The sequence below is a fragment of the Emiliania huxleyi genome, assembly GCF_000372725.1.
Source record: "Emiliania huxleyi CCMP1516 unplaced genomic scaffold EMIHUscaffold_4, whole genome shotgun sequence".
NCBI classification, from domain to species: Eukaryota; Haptophyta; order Isochrysidales; family Noelaerhabdaceae; genus Emiliania; species Emiliania huxleyi.
In genome coordinates, this window is record NW_005198966.1 from 1604084 (window position 1) to 1624411 (window position 20328).

Here is a 20328-nt window from a genome sequence, read left to right on the forward strand (position 1 = left end):
CACGCTCGGCCGTCGGCGGATCAGCCCACTTTCTTCGTGTCAAAAGAGCGGCGACATGAAAGCTCCGAGCACACGCATGGTGCGCATGAGGCAAGCAGGTCAGGGCCTCTCGCCGGCTCCAATTGGCACCAAGTGGCACCAAGTTCCAAGTTCCAGCACACCAAGTGGGGCCGACGCAGGCGGAAAGATCACAAGCGCCCGTCGACTCTCTGAAAAAATTTTCTCAGGTCTAGCGCTATTCAAGGTAGACATATCCTCGAGACGTTTGCACGCCGCTATTCTTTGTCAAGACCTACACCGGCCAGCGCCGCTGGCTCCCCCTGGCTCACAACCCCATTCATTCACAGTGAATGAGACGAGGATCAAGGTGAGGCTCTATCGGGTCTTTTTGTGGCAGCACTCGCACCAGCACACCACACGCACCACCACCAGCACACCACACACCACACACCACACACAACGCACCCGTCCACAAGTGCACGTCCACGTGAGAGCACACACACGTCACACGCAAGAAGTGCCTTCTTACGGAGGCCGCTTGGTTGGCTCTGACCTCATGGCCTGCAGTCTTCACAGAAAGGCAACCTGCCATTGCTGATAGTTTGAGGTGAGCAATGGCATGCACATGCGCGCGTGTGGGCTGGAGGAAGGCACGGCGCGCGTGGCTGGCGTTCACTGTGCGAGTCAAAGCGCACCGGCCACGGTGGCCATTGCCGAGCCACAAGTGGCGTTGATCAGGAACTCTCATGTAGAGAGCTCTGCTCTGCTACAAGAAAGCAGGCTCACCCTACACAGAGAAATTCTGAGGCAGAGGAGCAGGAGTTTTGCAAAATGTGTGAGACGTACAAACGCTGCTGTGCATCAGGCGTTGAGAGCTACATCCACGCGCACCGGTGTCTTATTTTAGTCCATGGGGTGTACTGCACAGATGGGTGGGTGGGCGGTTGGGCCCATTCACGAGGGCTATGGCTGCCTCACGGCTGTGCCTGTGGCGCTGCCTCGCTGTCGCTGTCGCTGTCGCTGTCACTCGCGGGGCCCCGCGCTGACATTGTCACCGCCTGTCGTTGGCATTCACTGGCTTCACTGTCACTGTCACTATGGCTGTCACTGTTCCTGGTGCCTTTCACTCCTCCTTGGCAGCTGGCTGTCACCAGCTGTCACCAGCTGTCACCAGCTGTCACCAGCTGTCACCAGCTGTCGTTGCTGCCGTCGTTGCTGCTGTCGTTTCGCAGCCGCTGTCATGACATATTGACCACGTCATGACGGTTAACAGCCGTTTTAACCGTCATGACGTGAACTTTCCATAGTCTCTGAGATTGCGACCGCCACCGTCGCCTAGACTCCCTTGCGTCACTACGTGCCTCCCCGTGTTCCTGGTGTTTGTGCCCCGTTTGTGCCGCGTCCCGGGCCCCGAAAAACAAAAAAAATTAACAACGAAGGCTCTCAAAAAAAAAATTTGGCGTGCTCACGCCGAGCTCGCTGAGCCGACCGTACACGCTTGCCAGTCTCAGAGCGGTCGGGCGCACACATGAGGCTAGGCATCCCTCTCTTCCTCGCGACAGCCGCGCACGGTGTTGCGCCAGCACCAGCTTGCCACCGCGGCGCCTCTCTCATTCGCGACGCCGCCGCCATCCCGCGAAAGGCCGTCATCGCCACCGCCGTCGGCCTCGCTGTCGGCAGAGTGACCCGCCTCGCCGACCCTTTCCAGCCTCGTCGGCTGCTGGTCGTTGGCGGCGGGCTCACAAGCGCGGCCATTCTCCGCCGCCTGGGCTACGTCACCGTCCACACCAGCACCATTGGCAGGCACCTCGGGCGCCTCCAGCGGCTGTGGACGACCAGCGGCACCCGGGCTGGGTCTCGCATCGATGCGAGCGCCTCCGAGACACCCGCTGAGCGCCGCACTGCAGCGAGCTTGTGGGCGATCGCGAGCCGCTTGGGAGGTCGAGGCCGCCTCCGCGGCTCTCCGCCGGCGCCAACCAAGCCTTCCGACCCACCGGCAGCAGCAGCGCCGCACTCCGCCCGCCGGAAGCGGACACCGCTCGGCTTCCGCCGCCTAGGTCGTGCAGCTGTGGCCGGACTCACCGCGGCGTGCTCCAGCGGCGGCCTGGCCTTTGGCGTCCGCCGAGGCTACCGCGCCTCGCTCGCCATCCCGCGCATGTACTGGGCGAGGCCGGGGCGGCTTCGGCCCGTGTGAGCTGTGAGCAGTGAGGTGGCGCCGACTCCGTGACTTAGCTTTTCTTCTCCACACTGGGCAGCCTTCTTGTGTGAAAATTCCTCGCCTTCGGGAGGACGTCGCTCGTCGGCCTACAGTGCTCAGTGGGTATACGGGGTGTGGAGGGCCAGGGCGTGAGTTGACCAGGGGGTTGTGCGCCGGGCCCTCCTGCTCGGCTCCAGCCGATAGACAAGTCTTGTCATCACAGAATAGATGGATCTGACCTCGGGGCCGATGTGACCAAGCGCTGGTAGCGTGGTTTGACCTCACACCCATGGTCTCACAGTGTGCCGGCAGTCGCCGAGCACAGTGTCGCTCTCACACAAGCCGCAGCACAAGTGACTGAGGGCCAGTGAGGGCGAGCCCATCGCTGTGACAGCTGTGGCAGCCGCACAGTAGGCTGTGTCAACTGTGCAGAGTGTGTGAGCAGCAGAGGAGCTGCTCTCCAGGCTTCTGTCGCAAAGAGCTGCATGCCACCGAAAGCGCTGTCGAGGTTCGCCAAGCGCGGCAAAAATCAGGGGACACCGTCACCGACGAGTGCGTTGGACTTTTCACTCCGGACAAAGACGGCGGCACGCACACGAGCTGCGGTCGTGTGGCCGTCATAGCGGCGAGGCGCGGGACCGTCTGTGGCGAGGTGGGTCGCGTCCCCGATTTCCGTCAACCCTACTCGAGTAGTTGCGGGCATATTAGCCATTAAGGTCATTCACGGGTGTCCGCGGCCCACTGTGTCCGCTGGTAGGACAGTGACCGCCGCAAACCCTGTGGTAAGCTCCATATGATCTCGGATATTTTTTGTAGGCACCGGAACGCCAAAAAACTAGTATGTCTTGGAGTGAAAAGTAATCCGAGCAAACCCGCTCGAGGGGGAATCTGGAGAATCTGGGAATCTGCTCACCACGGACCCCCACCTCATCGAAAAACTTTTCACTCCAAGACATACTAGTTTTTTAAGGTGCTCTACAAGCTAGGCACAAAAGATATGGAATTGCAGCCAGTTAGCGCCCCTTAGACGGTCACTGAGTAGGCCAAAATCCCCACTGGGCCGGGAGCAACCTTAAGAATTTTACAACCAAAGGCGGTCGCCCATTAAGAAACCCGCGCTTACCATTACGTTAAGAAACCACGCCGCGCGATTTTATCAAAAATCTAAGAAACCACGGCGCGCAGGCGCGGCCCCGAGAAAAAGCCAGACACGAGTGTGAACGGGAGCCCCACGGCTCAAAATTTCTCTTCGCCTGCGGCGCGCGCACTTGTCACTTTCCAAGTCTGCGGTGTTCTGAGTGGAGTGAATGGAGGCGTGTGTGCGTCTTCCCGTCATCCAGAGAGCCGACTCGCGCACTCGGCGGCAGACTCTGGCATCGCCCTCGGCCTCGCGGACCGGAGCTTACCCCTCTTACCTAAAAATCCTTCGGGCCGGCTCTGGCTTGACCTTGAGTGCCGGCCGGAGCTAAGAAACCACGGCGTAGAGTGTAGAGCGCTGTAGAGCTGTAGAGCTGTAGAGAGCTCTGGAGCGCTGTAGAGCTGTAGAGGAGCTCTACATCCGCCGCGTGACGAGGCGCGTGCGTTGTAGAGCGATGTAGAGGCGCTCTACAACGTGAAATCTCTACAACAAACTCTACACCATAACCCGCGAAGGAGGCACGGTCGCGGCTCTCCGACATGAGGCGCGTTGCACTTGTCAGTGCTGCCCTGGCCTTCTGTCTGCCCGCCCAATGGGTGGCAGGTGCCTCTGCTGCTGTGGCATGCCTCACGGCTGCGATTGGCCAGCGCCTCGGCGCGTCAGCTCGGCTTGGCGTAGCGATCGTGGCCAGCGCAACTCGCCTGGACTCAACGCTCAGCCAGGAGCTTCCGCACGCGCTGGCGCGAGTCATGGCGCATGCAGCGCGTCTGAATGCTCGCCTCGCCTCGCGCAAATGTGCGACCGTCCTCGCAGCCGACAGTCCACCGCCTGCTAAAGAAGCACTGCGATGAATGCGGCACCGGCGACGCATGGCAGGCTGGTCATGACGCAGTTATAGGGTGTTGTGTGCCGTCAGAGGGACTCTCTGTGTGTCAGTGATAGTCAGGGCTGTCCATCAGAGCTCCAGTAAGCTCTCGGAGACACCCCATTAGTGCGACTCGACCTCTTTACTTTGAGTCACTGCCTTCCCGGCGGTTATGGCTGTCGTAGAGCCTCTACAACAAACTCGACAGCAAAAATCGCGCTCTACATCGCTCTACAACGCACTCACAGCGCTCTACAGCTCTACAGCTCTACAGCTCTACAGCGCTCTACACTCTACATCCTCTACACCCTCCCTCAGGCTTAGTCGCTTAGAAACGGCGGCGTGCCGCGTAATCCTGTTTTCTTAATGCCCGCAACCCACTGTATGTTGTTGGTACGTCAAGCAACGTGTGTGGTCGGTCTTTGGCGAATCATGACTCATGTCTCACACAAAGAATAATTGTCTTTTTTCTTTTCAGAAGGGAGATTTTTTTCTCACGATGTGTATGCACACACATGTGTGATATGTTGCCAGCCCTCGTCGCGCCGCTGCCGCTCCTGTTCCGCCCCGTCTCCCTCAGCCTGCTAGACGCTGCGCACGCGATCGAGGCGGCCTCGTACCCTGCCGACGAGGCGGCCTCGAGGGACAATCTCGAGAAGCGGCTTCGAGACGCGGCTCCCTACTTTTACGGTGCCTTCGACGATAGCAGCGGGGCGCTGCGTGGCTTCGTGTGCGGCACTTGCACATCCTCCGAGGCGCTCACAGAGGAGGCGATGTCGACGCACGAGCCCGACGGCGCCGTGCTGTGCATACACTCCGTGGTGGTCGATGAGGCATACCGGAGGCGCGGCGTCGGCGCCTGGATGCTGCGCTCCTACCTCGCCGAGGTGGCGGCTGCGGGCCGTGTGCGAACTGTGCTCCTGCTTTGCAAGCCTCACCTCGAGGCTTACTACGCGGCAGCGGGCTTTGCATCGCTCGGAGACTCTGGCGTCTCGCACGGCGCGACACCATGGACGTTGATGCGGCTCGGGCTGAGGACCTCGTAGGCGTGCAATAGCGTCCATCCGGCGGCGGCTTGTTTGCTCCGTTCATTTTGGCCAGCATACACGCAGGGTTGATGTGGGCTTGTCCGCTGTGCTAGCGCCGCGTTTCCGTCGTGTCACGACGGAACCCTCAGCAGCCTCACACTCACCGACCGCACCCCCGGAGCCCGGTGTGTAGCTCCGACCTAGAGTACGGTAGTGCAGGTAGCACGTAGGACTCTAGGACTTAGGTGCGGCATTTGGCGCTGGTGTTGGCTGTTGCGCGCGTAAAGATCGTCTGCAATGATGCGAGCGGGGAGCACAGACTGTGTTCCACACACTGATTTAGGATTTACGTTGTCCGAGTTCCCCGTCACAGATGTACACAACCCCTCGGGGCCGCGAGCGCACAGAGAGAGTGCCGCCGAGGGATTCCGCGCCGTGCGGGTCGCATGCAGAGCCGCCCCGCATAAGCGCCTAGTAGACCTCGACGTGCCACTGGCCCGCCTTTTTCCACTCGCTGAGCTTGTCCTCCCACACGAGCCCCTTGTCCTTGCACACGCCCTCGAGCATCTCGGTGATGCCGGGCATCATGCCCTTGAGGCCGCAAAAGTACATGTGCGCGCCGTTGTCCATCTTGGAGAAGATCTCGTCCGAGTACTCCGCGACCTTGTCCTGGATGTACATCTTGCCGCCGTCCTTGTTCTTCTGCTCGCGCGAGAGGGCGTAGTCCAGCCGGAAGTTGTCGGGGTACTTCTTGAGGACCTCCTGCCACTCGTCGTCGTACAGCAGCGCGTCGCTGTTGGCGACGCCGAGGAAGAGCCAGGCCTGGCCGGTCCCCTTGGTGTACGCCTCGCCGAAGGGCGTCTTCTCGACGAAGAGGCGGCGGATGAAGGAGCGGTACGGCGCGATGCCGGTGCCGGTGGCGACCATGATGAGGTCGACGTTCGGGTCCTTCTCCGGGATGAGCATCACCTTGCCCGACGGGCCGGTCAGCTTGACGTCGTCGCCTGGCTTGGAGTCGCACAAATAGTTGGAGCACACGCCCTTCTTGGCGGGGTCGTCCGCCTGCGCACGGGCCGGAGCGTGAGCCTCCACTGCCGCCCTGCCGGCGCCTCGCAGCCACCTCTCCCGCCCAGTGCCGCCGACTGCCCCTCCCCCCGCAAACGCGGCCAACCGCAACTCCGGCTCGAGCAGCCACCGCGTGCCTCGGCGCCGATCTCACCCCCACGCTTTCTCTCTCCCCGCGCCTTGAGCTCGGGGCACCAGTAGGTGGCGCGGCGCACGCAGAGGGTCGTCGTCGTGCCCGTCATGTCGTCGCCTAGCGAGCGACGCATCGCGAACCTCACGCTCCCCGAACTCACGCTCCCCGGCGAGCCCGCAACCAGCGGCGGCGGCGTGGCGCGCGCCGTAGCGCGACGAGGCGATCGAGTAGAGGCGGACCGAGTTTGGCTTGCCGTTCTTCGGGTTGGTGCCCGGCGGGATGACGCCGTACGACTGGCCCTCCCAGTACGGCATCTTGCCTGGGGGAGCGGCGAGTCTGCGCGTGAGCTGCGCCGCCGCCGCCACCCTCGCGGCGCCTCGCCCCGGCCCACCCCTCTCTCTCTCTCTCTCTCTCTCTCTCTCTCTCTCTCTCTCTCTCTCTCTCTCTCTCTCTCTCTCTCTCTCTCTCTCTCTCTCTCTCTCTCTCTCTCGGGGCGGGCGGTGCGCGCGCGGACCGCACGGTCCCACGAACCAGAGACCGCTGCTGCGCCGCCGCGGCTCTCTCGTCTCTCGCTGCGGGCACGCTCACCCTCGTGGCCGATGACGATGTCGCAAGTCTCGCCGGTGGCCTCCGGGCCGACAATGCGCTTGGTCGAGACGATCTTGCCGGTGAAGGGCGCCTTGTTCTTGTACGTGTTGACCGGGATGGTCGACTGGTCCCAGTACGGCTCCGCCTCGAGGAAGTCCTGCTTCTTGCCGAGCAGGTTCTTCACACCGTCAATGATGCCCATCTGCACCGACGCGCGGCTGCGAGGCAAGGCAGGGACTCCGGGTCAGAGCTCGGCCACGAGCGGTAAGCGGAGACGGCGACGGACGGCGGAGAGGCGTGTGCGCCACGCAGAGAGAGGATGCTCAGGGGCGGCAGGGAAGACGCTGGCGTTCCAGGCGGCGGCGAGGCAAGTGTGGTGGCGGAGCGAGCCGAGGCTGCGCCAGGATGGCAGAGGGCGAGCGGACAATCGGCGTGCTCGAGGTGTGTGGTGAAATTCTGGCATCAGGAGCTGAGCTGACCTGGCATGCGCTGTGGGCGCGACGAGCGCCGCCCTGCGTGAGCGGGCGGGAGCGGCGAGTCAGCACGCAACGCCGTTGGAGCGGCCGCAGGCAGGGGGGCGCGGGGCTGTGCGAGCTGTGCGTCGCTGCTCAGGCGTAGTCGCGCACCCAGAGGTGAAGGCAGAGGTCACCGCGAGCATAGCTGTGTGGGAGAATCCCCGAAGCTGAGAATCCCGAAGAAGAAAACGCGGCTGCTGACATCAAGGTCGCTGCGTCCTGCGAGAATTGAAAGAGGAAGAGGCAGACGCTCAAGGGTGGGCGACAGCTAGCACCATACTCCTCCCCTTAAAATCCCTGTGGCGGCGTGCACACACACACACACACACACACACACACACACACACACACACACACACACACACACACACACACACACACACACACACACACACACACACACACACACACACACACACACACACACACACACACACACACACACACACACACACACACACCAAGTACATTGCCGGCATCACGCCGCCCAATGTCGCGTGCGATGCGCTCTCGAGTTTGCGCACAACCGCATCCGCAAGTCCTTTGAGGGCATTGCTCGTCGCGCCGACGCCTCGCCCCAGGCGCTCCGCGACCTCGCGTGGCTCCAGGCGCAGCTGCCGACCGAGATGGGCGGGTGCAACATCGACACCGCCTTCACGCGAGCCGACAGCGACTTCTTCATGTCGCTCCTCAAGAATTTTACAACAAAAGGCGGTCGCACGACACGATTCACGCGCTCCTCAAGAACTGGCGCACCCTCGTCGCCCACAACCCCGACTTCGCCCTCGGCGAGGGAGGTGCGTCCAAGTACCCCACCATCGCCGCAGCCATCGCCACCTACGAGTCCGCCCTCTCGGACTGGATGGAAGGAGGTGTGCGAGAAGCGCGCCGCCCGCGACAAACCAAGTACTACACCGTCCGCGGCGGCTACCTGACTGAGTTTTACCCCAAGAGCGTCCCGCTCCCCGAGCCCGAGTCCCTTCCAGCTACCGACGCGATTCTCAATGGCATTTGCAAATCCACGTACCCGCGGCCGCGGGCGCTCGCTGCCATCAAGAATCACAAGGACTGGTTCGCGCTCCAGGAGCTCGTCAAGGCGCGGGATGTGCACGTCAAGAACAACCCGTCCCTCGGAGACAGCGCCGTCAACAACCGCGAAGCCGCGCGCCTCATCTCCGCCTCAACGCCTTTCGCCGGCAAGGCCTTCGATGTCCGTGTCGACGGTACGTACGCCACCGCCCTCTCCTCCGACACCCTCCAGGACGAGCTCCAGCGGAAGCTCGGCCTTTGGCTCTCCGCGGCGCTTCCCACCCTTCGGGTCGCGCTCGAGCGGGGCATGCCAGTTGATTTCTTCGGCGACTACCTTTACAACAAAAAATATAATATTCTTACCTTCAAGCCCCCCTCCGAGACTAGAGACAGAACCCAGAGATACATACGTCAAAGGGACTGCCCCCCGCCCCCACTTGCCCTGACTGCACAGGATAGCGTGCCCCGAAGACGGCGACACATAGTGCGGCGCGTCAGCTCGGCTCGGCGTAGCGATCGTGGCCAGCGCAACTCGCCTGGACTCAACACTCAGCCACGGAGCTTCCGCACGCGCTGGCGCGAGTCATAGCGCATGCAGCGCGCAGCAACTGGCGGGAGCGGCGAGTCAGCACGCAACGCCGTTGGAGCGGCCGCAGGCAGGGGGACGCGGGGCTGTGCGAGCTGTGCGTCGCTGCTCAGGCGTAGTCGCGCACCCAGAGGTGAAGGCAGAGGTCACCGCGAGCATAGCTGTGGGAGAATCCCCGAAGCTGAGAATCCCGAAGAAGAAAACGCAGCTCGCTGACATCAAGGTCGCTGCGAGAATTGAAAGAGGAAGAGGCAGACGCTCAAGGGTGGGCGACAGCTAGCACCACACACTCCTCCCCTTACTGACGTAAAATCCCTGTGGCGGCGTGCACACACACACACACACACACACACACACACACACACACACACACACACACACACACACACACACACACACACACACACACACACACACACACACACACACACCGTCCTCCCATCCCTCCCCCCTTGGCCTGGCGAGGTACTTGAGATCCCTTGCGTTTCTAAGTCTTAAGCGCCAGATGGCGCGGTGGCAGCTCTGTTCGGCTCCACTCGCTTCGCTCGGCTCCACTCGCTCCGCTCCGGCTCCGCTCCGGCTCCGCTCGGCTCCTTGGGCTCCACTACACTCTCGCCTCCACTCGCTCCCCTCAGCTCAGCGCCCAGGAGGATGTGCATGACCTAGCTGAGCGCCACAAGCCCAGCTCGGGTCAGACCTGGCGCTTAAGACTTAATGCTAAGGGATCTCCTTCCATCCTCTGAGAGAGAGAGAGAGAGAGAGTTTGTGTTTGTTGTTTCTTTGTTGCAGCCTCTGTGGGAACAGCTGACGCAGTCTCGCCGAGACTCTCCCCAGCATCTCGGGTTCCCTCCCAGGCAAGGCCAGGGGGGGGGGGGGGCGTGAGGCGTAAAAAGAAAGAAAGAAAAAAGCAACCAAATGGAGGATGGAGGATGGGAGGGGGACGGCACGCCTAGCGGCACGCCGAGGCGTGGGAGTGCCTCGCCGACTTGGAGCAGGAAAGAAAGAAAGAAAACACTACGACCAAACGAGGGACAGACGAGGGATGGACGAGCACAGGCGACAGGGTCACCACCTGCACGAGCAGGATTTTGGAAGCACGCCGCGCAATTTTCTTTCTTCACCGGCACCAGGGTTCCGGCTCCTAGCCAGATAGGGGGTCTGTTCACCACGGTGGCACCCTACCTACGCAATAGGATAAGCTCCTCTTGTAGCTCGATCGGTCACACCGCCATCGCCGTCGGGGAGAGGGGGGACGACACTGCTTCGGCAGCGTGCACCCCGATCCTGTACCGTGTTTGTCATGACCCCCCCCAATGAACACACCAGTGAGGGTGGGCGAGACGATCGAGGGGTCCCGTACCATGCGGAATCGACCCTATCAAGTGCTCAAGTGCTCAAGGTAGGATGGTAGGTCCGTCCGGTTTTGACCGCCCCAGAGGGCCCTGCAACAGGTAGGTGCCCCCTATTTTCGTCCTTTTCATGTTTTCGCTTCGCTGCGCGGCCTGGCGCCTGGGGATAGGTAGGTAGGTAGGGCGGGAGTCCCCGTATCTGGCTACCTCAAGAATCGTAGTTATGGCACACTTCAGAGCTGTGAATTCCCAGGGCCTCCAGGGCTCGCACCTCCAGGGCTCGCTTGTGTGAAGCTCGCACCTCAACCTCTCACAGACCAGCGCACAGCGCCATAGGACGTATTTTCTTAAGGCTGTGAACAGAGTGAAGGTACTCGAGTCTCGTACGAGCAGCTGGGAGTCGCTGCAGACAGGTACTCGCGTAGGTGCACCAACAGAGTGCTGGAGCCGGAACCAGCATGGAGGCCGTTATTGAATCTCTCCTCGCGTTCGCTCGCTCGGCCATCCCCACCGGCGCCGAGTCCGCCGTCCAGGCCGTCCAGGCCGTGCTCTCCTCCGTCACCACCGACGCTCGCGGTGCCTACCCGTTGCCGCTGTGCTGGGGCAACGCCCTCTGGGCCGTCCTTGCTTGCCGCAAGCACTTTCGTGCGCAGCCCGCGCACCGGAGGCCCGGCGTGATCTTCTCGCTGCTGGCCACGTTTGTGCTCTTCACGATGCCCGCGAACCTCGCCGCCAACTGGCTGATCTTCGGCCGGACGCCCTCGGCGCTCACGCACCCAACCATCCTGCCGACGCACCTCGCCTGCTACGCCGCGGTGCTCTTCTTCCCCTTCTCCTTGCTCGAGAGAGTGCTGGGATCTGCGCTGCCCTATGCGCTTCTCGACACACTCGGCGTGCTGGACAACGCGACCACCGCCTTCAACTACCTCGAAGAGGCGTACGTCGTCAGCGGCGGCTCGGCGGTGCTCGCCATCGCCGCCGCCATGGCCGTCAACTTGGGCGGCGGCATGGCGCGCCACTTCGCATTCAACGGCTTCTCCGACGGAGCCGCCTCCTTCGACTCTGCGCTGGGCGTTGCCGTCCTCTATTCGGCAGCCGCCTCGTTTGCGTACTTCCACTATGCGGTGGAGCCGTGCGCCGCCCTGCTGGCCGAGGGCGCCGCGCCGCGGCTGATTTCGTGCGTCGGCGAGAGCGGCCTCTACGAGCGCCTCGCATGGCTGGCCGCCGCGCGCAACCTGTACTCGCACCTGCCCTCCAACCAGTACGCACACGGCACCTCCTTCGTGCGCGCAGAGATGGAGGGCAAGGCCAAGGCGAAGGCGCTCTGAGTCGCGGCTTGCGAGGCAGTGGCGGCTCGCGCCCAGCACCCGCCTCGCGGCTCCACGCAGCTAGAGCAGCAGCCTCTCGCGCTGCCGGGGCCGGGAGAGTGCTCCACATCGCACACGTATAACACGTACACGCGCCGCCGCCGGCCCGCGCGTGTCGCTTCTCAGCGCGTACTCGGTAGATGCGTGGCCGGTGTGCGGTCTGTTTCAGCCAGTGACCGTACTCTAGGGGGGGGCATACCGTACATGCATGCTATGCATGGACTTCGAGAACGAGGTAGTCGTGGAGTCCCCGAGGGGAGAATCTCAAAATCTGGTCGTGTGCGCGCGGGACCACACGCGACGAGTGACGAGACCGTCTCTCTCTCTCTCTCTCTCTCTCTCTCTCTCTCTCTCTCTCTCTCTCTCTCTCTCTCTCTCTTTCTGCGCATCCAGGGGAGGACCGGGACCTGCCACCCCGTGGCGCACCGCGGGCCGCCCGCCCCCACGACCTCTCTCGACTCTCCCCATGACCACTCCCCGCTGCGCTGTGAGACGCTGCGGCTGGAGGCCACGGGTGCAGTGCTGGCGCGGAGAGGGGGGTGGCGGCGGCACGGCTTCACGAGAGCGCCGCCTGGTCACGAGCTGGTCGGCTCTCCCACCGACTTTGGGTTGAGCTCCTTGGCGAGCTCGAAGGCCTCGAGCGACGAGACCAGCTGGATCTTCTTGGCCAGCGGCATGCCGCTCTGCAGCTGGTCGCAAAAGACGCGCACGTCCATCACCATCACGGGGTTGGGCGGCTTCTCCTTGTCGCCGCCCGCCCGCTCCCACCCGCGCAGCAGGTCCTCGCGCGAGAGGAAGACGGGGATCATGCTCTCGGTCTGGAACGAGTTGGACAGAAAAAGAGGCAGCCGCCAGCTCGAGGCGGCGCGGTCAGTCGCCTCGAGCTGCTTCTGCAGGTGCTCGCCGAACTCGGCGTCGCCCTGCGGCGAGCCCACCAGCCGACTCAGCCGCGTCTCCTCGCTGCCGCCTCCCTTGGCCCAGCCGCCGCAGGCCTCGAGCGCCCGGCCGAGCGGCAGCACCGACAGCTGCGCGCCCTCCACCTTGCCGCTCTCCTTCACGCTGGCCAGCACGGCGCGCGCGTGGGCCGCGTCGGTGAAGAAGCTGAGCACCGCCTCGCCCTCCTCGTTCCGAGAGCCGAGCAGCTGCCCGTTCGCGATCAGCACAAACGCCGGCACAGCGTTGAGCTTCTCGGTCACCTCGGCCGCAGTGAGACCGTCGGCGGGCGGGGCTTCCGCTTCGGCGGAGGCTGCTGGCGCTGCGGCGGGCGAGGACGGCGGCGGTCCCAGGCCGAGGTCGTCCACGTCGTCGTCGTCGGCCTCGTCCTCGAGCCCATCAAGCAGGGAGCCACCGCGAAGCCGGCGCTCTCCGCCGCTTCCGCCGATGCGGACGGGAGCGACGGCGCGCTGGACCCGGCACGAGGCCTCGAGCGGCAGCAGGCAGAGGAGAGAGAAGAGCACGATCGCGTGCATTGGTTCGATACGAAAGCCTGGTGGCGCCTCTCGTGTAGAGCGGAGAGTGGAGCTCGTCGTGGGTGTCGAATAGAGAAAAAGAATTGGTGGGTCGGAGCCCTGGTGGTTTCCGCAGGCGAAAGGACAAGACGTATTTTTAAAGCATCAAGCCGAGTTCGGACTTGTATTTCTTCTTTTCCGGCGGAGCTATGGATGGCAGGTTGTGCCGCCACGCAAAGCGCTGCTCCGATGCATCTCGGTGCGAGAGTCCGTCGCCTCGCCAGCCGGATGGCAGTGGCCGCCGCCGCTGGCTGCACGGTCGCTCTCGCGTGCTCAGCTCCGTCCGCGCTGGCGGACTCGGGCAAGCGCGTGCGCTTCCGCAAGTCGGACACAGAGACTATCGAGGCGGCCGGTGGTGAGGGTGGGATCGAGATCCTGGTGCACAACCTCTCTCACGCGGACATGGCTGTGCTACTGACGGCGAGAGAGTCTGCAGATGGCTCGCAGCCGATGACGAGCAAGGCGCGTCCTCTCTTCAACCAGTACCACTTCGTCTCTGCCGCCATCTTGAGGCACATCGACCACCTCACGCAGCTCGGCAAGACGCTGCGGCCGGTCCAGGCACGCGCCGCGCCAGCCGCCCCTCCGCCCGGTGCGCCTGATTGCCGGTCCCTCTCGCGCTCTCCGCAGGCGCGTTGCGTGCCGTCCGGGACCACGGAGCCCATCGGCATAAGCCTCGTCGCCGACGGCGGCCGAGACGAGCCGATCGGAGCCACGCTCGACGGGCCGAAGATCGCTCACCGCAACCCTGCTAAGCGAGCGGCCCGTGCGGCGAGCTCCCTGGGCGCGCCCGCCACGCCTCCGCCGCCTCCCGTCCGCCGCCCCGCCGTGCGGCGGCGGCGGCGGCGGCGTCCTGAGACCCCACCCGCCCTGCCCACCCACTCTGGCGTGGCCGTCAGGCGCCGGCCTCGACGCGATCGACTGCAGCGGAGGGATGGAGGGGGCGCCGGTCGAGACGCCATGGGAGCGGTTCCACCTCAAGGGGACTGCGAGGCACGACCGGCGACCCAACTCGTTCCGGCGGCTCGACAGCGGCAGCAGCAGCGCCACGCACGCCTCCGACGCGCCGCCGGGTCCGCGCCCGCCCGTCGAGCCAGCTGCCTCCTTCTCGGACCCTTCTCGGACCCTTCTCGGACCCTTCCTGGTAGGCGCGTGCCAGTGCGGCGAGGATCACCCGCCCGCGGCGGTCCTCCGGCCCGGCCTCTCCGAGGCTGCGCCCCGCGACGACGAGGCGCCGCCGCAGCCGCTGCAGGAGCCAAGCATCGCCGAGAGACCACCGAGAGATCACCGAGAGATCACCGAGAGAGAGCCGCTTCAGGAGCCGAGCATCACCGCGGTCGTCCTGCCCATCGTCGGCGCGCTGCTGCTGCGCTGGACCCGCACCCTCGACCAGCAGCGCGCGGCGGAGGCACGTCGCCGCCGGATCGCCCTCGAGGCTTGCGCCCCTCCCCTTGCCCGGGGACCCTTCCAGGAACTCTCTCTCCGCTAGGCGGCCGCCACCGGCTCGGCCGTGCGCCGTCCGAAGAAAGTGCTCCTGCTCGTGAGCGGTTCGGGCCAGCCGCGCGACACCAACGCCGACCCCGACGCAAACTCGACCCACTGCACATCGTACCTCGTCGAGCGGTTTGTGCAGCTGTGCTATGCAGGCGCGGCGGGTGGCGGCTCCCTTCTCCTCCCAGCGGCTCCTCTTCTGATGCCTGAGGGCTTCTCTTCTTGTAGCAGCGTTGCCGGGCGGGACCGTAGTAGCAGCACACTGGTCCAGCCCGAAGAGGGCCAGGGTGGGCGATGGGCGCGTCATGGCCATCACCCACTGCTCACGTGGCCCTCTGCAGACATCCGCGTGGTGCACGTCTCGTCGACGGGCGGCATGTTCCGGCACGAGCGACGCCCTCGGCGTTGACAGCGGGAGGTGCTGTCGGCAGCGCCCCGTCACGCCTCCGCCCGTGAGCAGGTACGACGACAACCTCGGCTTCGTGCAGCGGGAGGTGCTTCCGGTCATCGAGCGCGAGCGCGCCGCCGTCGTCGCCGCGCACGGCGGGCAGTGTCCGCGCTGCGTCCAGCCGTGGGCAGCGCCTCGTCACAGCTCTAGCTGCGAACAGGCGAGGAGTGGCCGCGCTACCTCAACATCACTCTCTCGCTCGCCGATGGAGCGCCGGCACCGAGCTCTCTGGCGGCGGCGTCTCGACCTCGGGCAATCTCGGCCAAACTCGGCTGGCTGGGCATCAGGCTCGCATCGCCGCGCTCAACGCGTCGCTGCGGCCGTACCGGCGAACCGTACGCGTCGGCGGCCCAAGGCTGTTGAGAGGGGGCCGGAGTCCGGATCCTTGGTTGCAGGCCGAACTACCTGCACGTCTGGCGGCTCAAGACGTGGTGGGACAGCGACCAGCTCGTCGAGACGGACGTCGACTTCCACGCAACCCCGAAGTCTAGATGCGGGAGGAGATGCGGAAGGCGGGGCCCGTGACCCGACTCGAGACGGCACGCGCGTTCGGCCGTACTCCGCTGTGCTGCAGTCGTCTTCGCGGTATGCACTGCAAGGCACCGCTTTCACGCCCTCTCAACTTGCTTGCGTCAGGCTTTCAACAAGCTCGAGATGCGGCCTGCGGTGCCGACGCAGCTGCTGGCCGAGGAGGACAGGCCCGTCGCACATCCTGTCACATCCCATCGCATCATCTCACGTTGCTGCTGGCCGAGGAGACGGTGCGGCTGCACACCGCAGGCTTGTCGTCGAGGAGATGCGCTCGTACCGACGCCAGTTCGAGGCGGTGCGAGACGGGGCGCCGCAGGAGCAGGCGGGGGCTGCACCCGTGCTCCTGAGAGCGCTAGACACCACCCAATGCCCCGTGTGCTCCGCGGCGAGCGCGAGTGCCCCGCCGCCCGTGTTGGCGTGTGAGGTGGAGGGCGGAGCAGACGCTGTTCACAGCAGGCGGCAACGTACGCGGCGCCGAACGAGCTCTCCTCCTTTTGGCTGCGCAAGTCGCACAAGGCGGTGCTGGCGGTGCTGCTCTGCCGCAAGCCGACGCCGGGCGCACCCAACCAGTTCTACCGCGGCATGAACCTCGAGGTCTCCATGCCGACCGGCACGCTCTGCGCCGAGCGGAACGCCATCGGCGAGTTCGTCCGCTCCGACCGGCTGCTGCGAAAAGCGTCTCTTCACACCTGTCCCTGTGCCCTGATCAGGCAACGCGCTCGCGTCCGACCAGACGCTCCGGCGCGAGGACATCCGCTCTGTGGCGGTGCTCTCCGCCCCGCTGGCCGAGAGCCGCCGCACGAGCCGTGAGTGCACAACAGAAACTTGCGAGCAGGTGCTCTCGGTCTCGCTCGCCGAGAGACCGCCCGACGAGCTGGTGGACGGCAGAGACGTGGCGCGCAGTGCACACGCCTCTATTCCACTAGCGCTTCAAGAGACACGTATTCAGCTGCGTGCTCAACCGAGTTGCGGCCGTGTTCACTGTGCCATTGGCTTCACGTGAGATGCAGTGCTCTCACCCTCACTCGCCTGTGTTCGCTCACCAAGGCGCTCAATCCGCTCGACCCGTGCGGCGCGTGCATGGAGTGGCTGCGCAAGATCGCAGAGGTGAACCCCGACTTCAAGGTCATCACGTTCAGCGACACGACGTGCGACTCCGCAATCATCACGCCCATTGACTACCTCACCGTCTAGCGCGCAGTCGACGGGCTCTCGCGGCGACGATTCCATGATTTTGTTGTTTATGGCCACCGAGGCGGCGAGGTGGCGGCAGTCGATAGGGAGAGGGCGCGTGCTGCGCCGCCGAGGTTGAAGCGCGCAGTACTCGCAGTCTATGCGCGCGTGTTAGGCCAACGTCTTGGCGCGCACACACGTGAGGTAGGGCACATTGTGTGCGCTAACGAGTGTGCGGGGGCGGTTGCGCGCGGCGCACACGAGAGTCGTTTTGTAGTGTCGACTCTCTCTCTCGCTCGCGCGTTCATCTACATGTACTCGGTCCGACGCGTGAGCTCTCACCTCTCGGCGTAGACAGCGCGCGGCGCCCGACACTTGTTGGTCGCTTCACGCGCTTCTCTCGCGCGCTCTGTGTCTGTCGCTCGCTTTTCTCTCGCCGTCGCTCTCGTACTCGTGTTAGTCGTTTTCGTCTCACGTCTGAGGGGTTGGATGCCTGCGGCTAGTGCCATTTCACTGTGGCACAGCTCGCGTTACAAAACCTTGATTTGACCATTTGCGCCATTTTGTCCCTCTCGGTGCCTTCCAGAGGCAGCTGCGACCCCGCCAAGTGGACGGGGGCACTCGGCAGGTGGCGCGGAGTGCCCCCGTCCACTCGGCGGGGTCGCAGCTGCTTCTGTGCGTCCTGGGGAGGGACAAAATTGTCGCCGCCGGAGACGACTCGACGCCGCTGAGATTGGAGATCAAGCTCTGACAGGTCGCACGTCGCTCCTTTGACGCCGACGTGACTCACCCGTGCAGATCACATCAGGACACGGTCTCGACGCGCTCGGTACGACGCCTGCGACCCGTCTCGGGTCAGGTGGCACGACGCTCATCGCGCCTACCAGCGCTGCCGTACAGGTTGCCACGACGAGGTCGAGCACGCTTCTATACGCTCGCCGAGCCTTCCTTTTCATCCAATTAGGCAGCCTGGGAACGGTGGCGGTCAGAGGCAAAGCCTACGAGGGGTGGTGGAACCACATGTCACGGCTACTGCCGGCTCGGCGACCCCACGATAGCCTCCGAAGGCTGACTTTGCGGCACCATCATCGGACGATGTCGACGAGTTGGGTCGCTCTCGCGGTAGCCAGATGACCTCTCTTTCTAGGAGCATCGGCCATGGCCGCAGGGAGCGCGGGGGAGGGCGCTGGAAGCAACACGGAGCTCCGTTGGAGACGTTTTCAAGATTAGCGTGTCAGAGTGAAATGGCACTAGCCTGCACTCCATTAGTGCTCCAAGTCGCAAGTGCCCCTAAGTGCGCTGTGAGCTCAGCTCGAATAAGAGGAATTTTCGGAACCGCAAAATACAACGCCCGGACATCTCAGGAGTAGATGCTGGCGCTGCTCTGCATCGCGGAGTCCGAGCCCTGCCCGCCGAGGCGGATGTCCTTGACCGCCTCCGCCAGCGTGCTCTTCCGGTGCTGCACAAAGTGTTCCTGCAGCTGCGCCATCGTCACGCGCGACCCGCCCGCCTTGGCGCGCACGTTTGCGACGAACCGGTCGGTGTCGGCGGCCGTCGCCGAATGGTAGAAGCGGGAGAAGCACTTTGCGAGCTGCTCGTCCACCGCAAACGTCAGCTCCACCTAGCGATTACGTCGTGGCAACTGAGCCCGCAGAGGAGGGCGCACACAGGGCTGGTCTCGCAGGCCCCCGCTCCGCCTGCACGTCGCACCGGCCCTGCCGGATCAGCGCGGGGTCGAGGCGGTCCTTGTGGTTTGTGGTGAGGAAAATGATCGTTCCGCTCGGGTCGGACACGCCGTCGAGCGCGTTGAGCAGGCCGGAGAAGGTGACGTTGTTGGCCGCCTCGCCGCGCTCGCGGTGGTGGCCGAATAACGCGTCGACGTCCTCAAAGGCAATCAGCGCCTTGGCCGGCGCCGTGGCCATCGCAGTACGCAGGCCGGTGTCCTGCAGGCCGCGGTCGGCGAGGGAGACCATGCAGACCGAGCAGTCGAACTCGGAGGCGACCGCGCGGATGAGGGACGACTTGCCGCAGCCGGGAGGGCCGTACAGGAGGAAGGTGCGCTTGTACGGGATGCCGTGCTCCAGATACCTGCGGGCGGTGGGGAGGGTGGGTGAGAGAGACGCAGGCGGCGGGAGGCGGTCTCTGAGAGGCGGTCGGGTCGGGAGGAGGCGCGAGCACCAGCGGCGCGTCTCTGCGTCGAGGAACTCGCGCACCTCCTCGACCACCTTGTCGCACGAGGCGGGCAGGATGACGCTCTCGAGCGGGCGCTTGATGAGCATCCGGTCGCGGTGCCAGCTGTTGACTTTGGCGTTGAAGGAGAGGAGGGCGATCTTGCCCGGGCGGGCGGTGTTGTACTCGGCAAGGGCCGCGTCGCAGAGCTTCTGCATCGCCGCGACGACCGCAGCACCGGACTCCGGGTGCGACAGCACCAGCGTGGTGTAGATGCCCTCGCGCGGCCGAGGCGGGCCGAGGCCCTGCTTGGTGAGCAGGAAGGTGTACGTGATCTCTCGCTCGGCTACGTACGTGATCTCTGTCGAGCCGTAGCCGAGCGAGAGGGAGGTCGTCATGGAGTTGCGCCCGCCGCTTCCGCCGCGTGCGTCCTCCACCTCGTTTGCCACCACCGCTCCGGCGAGCCCTTTCATCATCGCCATCACGGCTGAGCCAGGGCTCCGCGCTGATGTGGTTGCCCCAGCGGCGAGACTTGTCGGCGTCGCGTGCTCCACCGCATACTCGCATAGGGCAGCGTGCAGCGTGCTGTGTGCGTGGATCTGCGGACGCGGCGGGGGAGTGAGTGGACGTGTGCGTGCGGCGGCCGCCGCGTCTGGCAGTGCTTACGCTTGCGACCTCCACTTGTGTGCCGGCGAGGCTGCTGGTTCCTCCGAAAGCATTCGTCATTCGAGGAAGAGGCTCCCGCGAAGCATCCTCGCCTTGCATTTGCACAAGCAGCTAGCGCAACAAGAAGCAGCCAGCTAGCGCAACAAGAAGCAGCCAGCTAGCGCAACAATAGAAGCAGCTGTGGACCGACAGCTTCTCTGGACGCGGGCAGCCAGGAAGAAGAATTCCCGCCGACAGCCAGGAAGAAGAATCGTGTTGTGCGAAGAAGAATTCAGACCCCAATACCCAGGTTGAACTAGGACGGCTAGCACCACACTCCTCTCCTTAAAATCCCTGTATGGTGGCGGCGTGCCGTCCTCCCATCCCTCCCTTGGTCCCTGCGGATTTCTTTCTTTCTTTTAGGTTGAACTAGGAGAGCGCAACCAGTAGGAGGCCCGCGCCTGCCCCCGTGCCGCCGGGTGCAACTTTGTCCTATACGAGAG

General features: G+C 64.3%; 6 protein-coding genes across 6 annotated transcripts; 3 read left to right on the forward strand and 3 right to left on the reverse strand.

The window, feature by feature from the left end:
- Positions 1–1528: 1528 nt before the first annotated feature.
- Positions 1529–2194, forward strand: EMIHUDRAFT_196537 (hypothetical protein; the record flags this gene model as incomplete). The annotated part of the gene is made up of 2 exons (XM_005770710.1): positions 1529–1940; positions 2058–2194. The coding sequence occupies 2 exons, from the start codon at positions 1529–1531 to the stop codon at positions 2192–2194; spliced, it is 549 nt and encodes a 182-aa protein (XP_005770767.1).
- A 2530-nt stretch (positions 2195–4724) lies between these two features.
- EMIHUDRAFT_196539 (hypothetical protein) lies at positions 4725–5246 on the forward strand (the record flags this gene model as incomplete). The annotated part of the gene is made up of 1 exon (XM_005770711.1): positions 4725–5246. One exon carries the CDS (start codon positions 4725–4727, stop codon positions 5244–5246), a length of 522 nt encoding a protein of 173 aa, XP_005770768.1.
- Positions 5247–5501: 255 nt separating this feature from the next.
- On the reverse strand, positions 5502–7690 carry EMIHUDRAFT_432385 (hypothetical protein). Its single transcript, XM_005770712.1, has 6 exons — positions 7641–7690; positions 7494–7526; positions 7015–7232; positions 6632–6745; positions 6473–6543; positions 5502–6290 (listed from the first exon to the last, which is right to left on the reverse strand). Exons 1-6 carry the CDS (start codon positions 7670–7672, stop codon positions 5700–5702), a joined length of 1059 nt encoding a protein of 352 aa, XP_005770769.1. The 5' UTR covers positions 7673–7690; the 3' UTR covers positions 5502–5699.
- Positions 7691–10941: 3251 nt separating this feature from the next.
- On the forward strand, positions 10942–12105 carry EMIHUDRAFT_349998 (hypothetical protein). The gene has a single exon (XM_005770713.1). It carries the CDS (start codon positions 10952–10954, stop codon positions 11819–11821), a length of 870 nt encoding a protein of 289 aa, XP_005770770.1. The 5' UTR covers positions 10942–10951; the 3' UTR covers positions 11822–12105.
- Positions 12106–12435: 330 nt separating this feature from the next.
- Positions 12436–13329, reverse strand: EMIHUDRAFT_196543 (hypothetical protein; the record flags this gene model as incomplete). The annotated part of the gene is made up of 1 exon (XM_005770714.1): positions 12436–13329. One exon carries the CDS (start codon positions 13327–13329, stop codon positions 12436–12438), a length of 894 nt encoding a protein of 297 aa, XP_005770771.1.
- Positions 13330–18371: 5042 nt separating this feature from the next.
- Positions 18372–19662, reverse strand: EMIHUDRAFT_96085 (putative mitochondrial chaperone BCS1; the record flags this gene model as incomplete). Its single annotated transcript, XM_005770715.1, has 3 exons — positions 18372–18632; positions 18715–19099; positions 19190–19662. 3 exons carry the CDS (start codon positions 19660–19662, stop codon positions 18372–18374), a joined length of 1119 nt encoding a protein of 372 aa, XP_005770772.1.
- Between the last annotated feature and the right edge of the window lie 666 nt (positions 19663–20328).